The following is an 8,335-nucleotide window of genomic DNA, read 5'->3' on the forward strand; positions in this document are numbered from 1 at the left end:
GGGTATGATGTATTGTATGGCTGACAGTAGTTCTACCTCATAAAGTATATCAAGCGAGGTTTTTTTTACCTGTGGTTCTTTGTTCCCTAATCTGTTTGAAGTGACCAAGGTGTATAGAAGGTGTATATAATTAATCCTGTGATAGGAACAGGTATTTATGGAATGTGGTGAATACAACTACTTGACCATAACTACTTTAATACCTAACTGGCTGATCATTTACACCAGTCATTGTTTTTTAAGGCGAGCAATCGCTGTCGAGCACCTGTAGCTCACCTGATTGTTGACCAAGGGGAGTTTTTTTTCCCTCCCATTAAAATTGAAAATCGCTCTCCTTTTAAACATAGTCATTGGGGTTTATTATCATTTATGAAACCAGGAATGACCCCATTACATGCAGTTATTGATCTTAGAACCATTTCCCATGCACATAACTAATCACTCTTCTTAATATCAGATCACTCTCCTTAATTTCTAAATCACTCTTCTTATCAAAACTGGGAGAGTTTTTTGAGGGGAGCGATTTTTTCAATTTGTTGATTGAGGGGAGCCTTTTTGGGCTCTCCTCTGAAATATAAACAACAGCAGTCGTTGTTTTTTGTATTTTAGAGGAGAGCCAAAAAAGGCTCCCCTCAATCAACAAATTGAAAAAATCGCTCCCCTCAAAAAACTTTCCCAGTTAAGACGAATGATTTAGAAATTAAGGAGTGTGATTTAGAAATTAAGGAGAGTGATTTAGTAATTAAGGACAGTGATTAGCTATGTGTATGGGAAATGGTTCTGAAGATCAATAATTCTATGTAAAGGGGTCATTCCTGGTTTTATAAATGATAATAAACCCCAATGACTTTGTAAAGGAGAACGATTTTCAATTTTAAGGGGAGGGAAAAAAGCCTCCCCTCGGTCGACATTCAGGTGAGCAACAGGCGCTCGAGAGCGATCACTCGCCTTAAAAAACAATGACTGCAACAACGACTGTTTACACATACTTTAAACCTCAAAATATTACAAAACCTGGTGGCAGAAAATATTCATCATGGCTGATAATCATCGGTGAAGCATTTTGAAGATCGATAATCGATACAGATTTAAAATATCGATAATTGTGCAATTATAGGTACAGGTAGTCACTTATGAGAAGAAATCCATAAAAGATGATCCTTATCAAGGTATTCTTTGCAATGCATGTTTGGGCCTAGCTCTCTTTAACTGTATTAAACAGAAAATTTATTCAACACGCGTTTTGTTTTTCATGCGAGATGCCTGCCAGTGCCACAAGGTAAAATTGCCAGTTCTAAGAAGTGTCACCGCTTATGAAGAGAGCAAATAGTTCCTCATGACGTAACCCAAAACAAACTGTAAGTAAAAACTCTTTCCTGATATTATTAATTATTGATCTGGAGATGATCAGTGATTATCGATACTTGAAAGCAGTATCGCTTGCCAGCCCACGGGGAAAGGGGGAGGGGGAGGTCATTTTGGGCCTAACATATGGCACAATTGCATTTCAATAATTGCCTTGAGCGTAGGGTTCTTAAACAGTGGTACATATTTACTGGACATAGTCTAATATACTTTTTAATAGGTTTTATCTTTCAATTGTTTCAGTTTATCGAATTACATGTAATACATTTATGGTTTGCCTGGCATCTGGCATCAGCGATCAGTCTTGTTCTGGGCTTACATGTATGACCAACTTATTCATTGATTCCCATACCTTTGTTCTATTTCATTGTTTATCCAGTTTTACAGTCTAATAAAATATTTTACGTATCTTGGTTTTCAATACATGTACATATCCAGTTTTACAGTCTAATAATATATTTCACATTTCTGGATTTTCAGTTTATTGAATTAATATATTTACGATTCCCCTCGTCCAGTTTTACAGTCTAATAATAGTTTTTTTGGTTTTTTTTTCCCTCAGTTTATTGAATTAATCCCCTTGTCCAGTTTTACAATTACAGTCTAATAATAGGTTTTATCTTTCATGATTTTCAGTTTATTGAATTAATTTATTTATGGTTTCCCTTGCATCAGTGATCACTGTCAGTTAGGGCCTATTAGCTATAACATGTTGTGGTAACTGATAATAATAGTGTGACCAATGTCCACTCTGTCAGTGTTTATGGTCAATAAGCTGGTGTGGAATGTCTGGAATGTCACCTTTAGCCTGTCAACATGTGTTTTAACAAGCTCAAATTATTTTAATGGCCTTTGAACACAGCCACAGGGAGTTTAAAGGAATTAGAAGTACGTAGACCCCTAGGGGATATTACTTTATATATCTACAAGTACATGTACAATCTTGACAGGAGGATTTATATACATATACCTATAAACTTTGTAGGCCTTAAACTGTACATTGCCACTATTAGAAATAGTTTAACTTAAAAACACCATCAATAAGATTTTGAACCTCTCTTAAACTATCATCCCCCTCCGTTAAAATCTGATAAAATTATATTTAAAACAATTAAGTCTTAATTAAATCCTTGGTTGTTAACAGAGTTTTATTTAGATGGTAGGACAAAGCCACATTTTAAGCTAATAGGGGGATAATTTTAATAAATTGTGGCCCAATATACCAATACTTAATTGTAAGACTGCATTTTTTATTGTGTTTTAATATTTATTTTGAAATATTTACGTAATATCATTCAGTGAAAAAAAAAATTGAATTCAGAATTTGGAAATATGATCAGATGACAAATTCTATTGCCATATGATTTGTAAGTCATTTTATCATTCGGAATTGCCTAATCACTTGCATTATAAACATACATTTTTAAAAATTCTTTACATTTTTAAAAATTCTTTACATTTTAAACAGATTGCTGGAAGGAAGTGAGTTCATTATTTATGATTAAGCTCTGAGCTGATTCGGATCTTGTATTTGTATTAGTCAGGTGATAGATAGCAAGATACTTCCTCACCTGTTCAATTTACCTTGTAATATTTTACCTGTTAGAATCGGGTGGGGAAGATACATGTACATACAAATCTATAGATAGACATCGAGTCACTAGTAATACTTTGTATACATGTACCTGTATTAAATCACACTATTCTAAAAATGTCTCATTTTGGGGGCTTAGCCTTGATTGAAGGCTACCTGCATGCCCTAAAATACATGTAAGTGGATGAACATGTCCGGCAGAAATTGACGGCTTGGCTTTCGTTGGACTGCTCGAATTGCCTTTCAAGTTTTTTCAGACAAAGTTTTTGTAAAAAATTAGGTCAAAAACTGTAATTTCTTTATTTATTTGAATCGATCGTTAATTATCAGACTCAAATATCAAGGCCATAAAATGCTATATATGTGATGTATTGATATCAATGACCCTAGTCAAAGTGTAAACCTTCATCCATATACAAGTCCAAGCGGTATTACAACTATAAGACAAATACTTTTTCAATATACCGGTACTGGTACTAGTAGTACTACTGATAATAAAAACTTAACACCAATATGTACTGATATAAAAAAAAACCTGTAATACCAGTATGTACTGATATACATGTAATAAAAATAATACGGCCAACAACTTTTGGGTGAACTTTGACATCTAAAATGTTATTTAAACAAATCATAAATTTCATTTTCATGTCATTTCACATTTGCTGATTATGCAATCTAACACCGTAACGTGTCACTCATTACAGACATTATACACTAGGCCTGGGATATACTCACTCATTACAGACATTGTACACTAGGCCTGGATATACCCACTCCTTACAAACATTATACACTAGGCCTGGATATACTCACTCATTACAGAAATTGTAAATGAAATGAAATGAAATGGGGTTTAACGTCCTACTGTTCTGCTCCTATACTGGGCTAATGAAGACGGTACAGAAATTGTACACTAGGCCTGGGATACACTCACTCCTTACAGAAATTGTACACTAGGCCTGGGATACACTCAATCATTACAAACATTATACACTAGGCCTGGGATAATGTATACTCACTCATTACAGACATTATACACTAGGCCTGGATTTAAAGACTCTAACATCCATACATTGTACACTAGGCCTGATTATAAGACACCTGTTGTCACAGACATTGCCAGGCACAAGATCAAGTTTCAGCAGGAACAATTTGGAACCTGTCATTTTATCAGTCATTTGATCAGTGTTTGTAGCAATATCAATTGCTTGAAATGCCTTGTATATATTGTGTATATTGTCCACTGGTTTGTCTTACATGTATAATATATCTTCTTTGATTGGCATTTAGTAATTGAACATATTAACACAAGGTACAATTTTATGGATACACAGCGTCGAAATGTCGCTTAATAGTAAACCCAGTAATTGTGTATCCATAAAATTGTACCTTATGTATTATACATGTAATATACATTACCATCATTGATCGATTACAGTCAACAATGAACAGTAAATATGTGAAAGAAGAATGTAATTATATGTTTTAATAAATCTTACCTCATCGTGACCTAGATGAACAAGCTGTGACAACATCTGTCTATTCACGTCTATATCTCCATTTACGGTCGAACATGCACTACTTGTACTGCTCGTGTCACTACTAACGGTCTGGTACGGTCGTAAACTCTCCGCTATCTCCGCTAGCGCCTTCTGGTGGTAGTTTAACCGGGTCATTTTCCCACTCGTAGATTTATCCAATAAATTGGGCGTACTTTGCGATAGTTCAATATTAGCTTGTAATGTATTCCTCTCATCCCCTTCCGTTTTCCGCAAGTGACTTAAATTGTCGCGGATTTCCTGCAACATTTGACGGTTATTGCCGACGAACGTAAAGAGTAGCGGTCTTCTACCCGACGAGTCTTCTTCTCTTCGACTCATAGGGAAATTCCAAACACACGAAATTAACTACAGAAAAAGATCCTAAATCCTTGGATTGATACATATATACAAATTGTACATGAATCCTGTACAAATTGTCCATTATACACCCAGTTTACATGGTTATATCTATATACTATCCCTATATTCCCTGGTTAATATACACTATAACTCACAGTTGATACTGGGGAAGATATGATTCAACTGGGCAATATAACCATGGTATATACAGTGATATATCCTGAACAAATAACTGACTAATGCACACTTCTTCTTCACACTTTGTTGAACTTGAAGGTTTCCTGACAAGGTTGTCAATAACATAAAATAGTTCCGGGGAGATTCAAGCGAAAAAAATATAATATTCCACCACATAAAATGGGATCAAACAGTGGTGGTCCTTATTTGGTGCGATGTCAAATTCCTTTCCGGTTTGACGTCGATTTACAGAGCTTTTTTCTAAATTCCTTTTAGCGGTCTTTTTCACACTTACTAGACCTTGGCGCACACTGAAATTATAAAGTTAATAAACAAATTAAAACACAGTGTAATGACATCATACATTTTGTACTTATATCATTATATTTTTCATATTTCTTTTTCATCCCATTGCTGTTTTTGTCATGAATGGGTCCGTGGACTGACTGCTTTGGATAAAAGATAGTATTCTGTAATTGTTTCAGTCTGCCTAATTCAAGAAGTATAGTCCTTTAAAGTAGCTAAGTCTCTAACTCAATATCATCCAAAATCTTCGACATTGAAAACACAAATTATTTGTCAATTTAAATCAACATTGGTCTTGAGATCTTACAGGGAAAAGATGGGCTTCTGATATCCAATATTCAAGACAAAATAAACATTTTTTTTTACCATAATGCGTTTCAGCGCCATTTGGAACAAGGGACTCAAAGAACGAGGCTAGACATATTCCACAAGTCATGTCAAATGGTGACGCTATATTCTTATCTGGAGAGCATGCGCAATAAAAACAATCAGTGTAAACTGGAATAACCAGACGCTAAAGATTGTCATTTAATTGAGACTTTGGCGCATATCACCGAACATAACTGATTTGAAATTACAGTAAAAACAGACAGAAATGAATGTAATTCAGTCTATATACATTCATATTTCATTATTATATGCGACCCATTTGTGTTAATTTCTAGGTCCCAAATATTAGCAATTTAGCTCCTTTAAATTCTTGTAACATTCCAACAAGACAAGACATTTTATACAATTAGCCTAGCTAGTACTGTGCATATAAACATAAAAACAGTTTAAAAATGAAGTATAGAGTCTGATGACCATTGTAAGAGTTACATGTAGAGGTGTAAAATACCCCTGTACATACTCTGATGATCAAGGTAAGAGATAAGAGGTGTAACATACCCCTGTGGAATGAATCTACAGTCACATAAAATAAACATCATACAAATCTATCAAGTTCAACTGTTGGGTACGTACTTAAATCAAAGAAACCAGGCCTATTTTATTTCTAACATTACAAGAAGGATATATAATACAATTCAATACTATGTATATACATGTACATGTATGTCATCTTTCAAAATCAATTACTTAGGTACATGTATACCCATAAGACCTGGAATTATCGAACCCTTCTTGGTCCTGATGCTAGCTAAAACTTGTTTATATTCTTCCTATAATCTTATTATATATTGATAATTATAATATATGTTTATATCATTTATGTTTCTTGCTTATGGGAAGCCGATTTATATAAATCTTTGGCTTGTTTTGGTATCCTGTGAATAAAATATTGTTTAAAAAAAAAAGACCTGGAATGTATCCTAGTTGTGCACTCTGCCTTGTTTAACACATAATTCCTTAAAACTGTTTTAAAAAATTGTACAACATCTGATATTGTGTGAACTGTACACACCAGTATATACATGTATATATAGACCAGGTTTAGTCTGTTGATTTGTATCATTCAATGTTCAGTGAAAGATAAAAGCAGATTAAAGAAAGAAACTTCAAGGTTATTGTTTGGCCCCATTAATCAGATCAACAAAAAAATTCTAATTAATCCCATTTAATCAACCCCTTGTTCATGGATCATCAACCATTCAGCTCTGTGATTAAATTATCCCCAAACCCCTTTTAGACTAATTATCTGCAGTAGCAGTAGGGTTTTTTTTGATAATAAAATATTGTTCATTAATTGGGTTAAGAGGATTTCTCAGTTCTGAAATGATTACTTGAGAATTTGTGGATTTAATTATACCATACTAATGAGTTAAAATCTTGAAATGTTACTCTATTACATGGAAATATTTTGTTAATGAACTAATAAAATAAATATATGGTGAATGAAATGTTATATACATGTATATTGGCCTGTAATTATTTTTTTGTTTCTTCTTCCGAACATTCGACCGTCTCTTTAAAAATTACCTGTGACATGGTTGCGCATTCTTCTATCGAGGGCATTTGTATATAATACTAGTCATCCAGGGATACGTTTGCACTGCAACTTGCATGCTTCACAATATAAAAATAGCCAAAGTTTTAAAACCCTAACACACCAGAATTAAAAAATAATCAAAATAAGACATTTGCGCGACGAGCCAACACGGAATGGTTTTAACTTTAATGCGCATCGCTTGAATGAATCTGAACCACCTTGCCAACTAGCATGATAGTTGATACGTAGAGAATTTGTAACATTTTTTTTCTTTGATCAAGTGAGTTATTTGGTGGAAATTATCAAGTCTGTCATGTTGACATTCCTGTAATATGAATCCAGCGTGCATATATAGTATACTAATTCACAGTGGGAGTTATTTGCTCAAATAAATACCTATGACACATATCTATGTAATAAGAAAGAACCGCGTTTGACAAGCAAGTCTGTTTCGGCGGCCATTTTATTTGTTATCATAGACCGCTACATAGCTAACAGAAAGTCACCCAAAATCTACCTTAACACGGGTAAAGTTGGACAAAAAATACACCCAACTGTAGCTTAAATCATGTAATTTTATCACAAATAAATTAGTAATAGTTTCGATAATACTTACGCGAAAAACTTCGCTGATATTCCTAACCCTGAACTCTCCCTTCAACGACTAAGGTTTTAGACTAACTTACAATATGGCACGAATGAGGGGTGTTAGGTTGTACATATTTAACTGACCTCGTTCTGGAATATTTCCAAATTAGAATACCACATTTAAATTTTAGCTTTTTAGAACAGAACCAAAATACTGAGAATGGCGGACTGACGGAACTAGATAGTTAGTTTTCTAATTTCCATTTTGCGGACATTGAGTAAAATGATACACACCTGTGCAACCCTGTTATTGAATAGACCCGTCTCGACATTGGGAGTTATAACGTGATTGACATAAGCCACGCCCTCCAACATTGTTGACATTCCAAAGTGAACTGGCCCGCTATATTTTTATATAGCTAGACCACGTGAGCAGAGAATATGCCACTCAAAAATAGAAGAAACAATTTTCTC

At 34.1% G+C, this 8,335-nt stretch overlaps 1 protein-coding gene across 1 annotated transcript in view; it reads right to left on the reverse strand.

Moving 5' to 3' along the window:
• Positions 1-8,008, reverse strand: part of LOC126810369 (serine/threonine-protein kinase LATS1) — a 29,312-nt gene extending 21,304 nt beyond the window's left edge. The window contains exons 1-2 of the mRNA XM_050535394.2: positions 7,890-8,008; positions 4,462-5,351 (exon numbers count right to left, since the gene is read on the reverse strand). Of these exons, the coding sequence (XP_050391351.1) occupies positions 4,462-4,842 (381 nt within the window). The 5' untranslated portion in view covers positions 4,843-5,351; positions 7,890-8,008. The remainder of the gene's footprint in view (positions 1-4,461; positions 5,352-7,889) is intronic.
• Positions 8,009-8,335: the final 327 nt, after the last annotated feature.

The sequence above is a fragment of the Patella vulgata genome, chromosome 2 (genome assembly GCF_932274485.2).
Source record: "Patella vulgata chromosome 2, xgPatVulg1.2, whole genome shotgun sequence".
In the NCBI taxonomy this organism is placed as follows: domain Eukaryota; kingdom Metazoa; phylum Mollusca; class Gastropoda; family Patellidae; genus Patella; species Patella vulgata.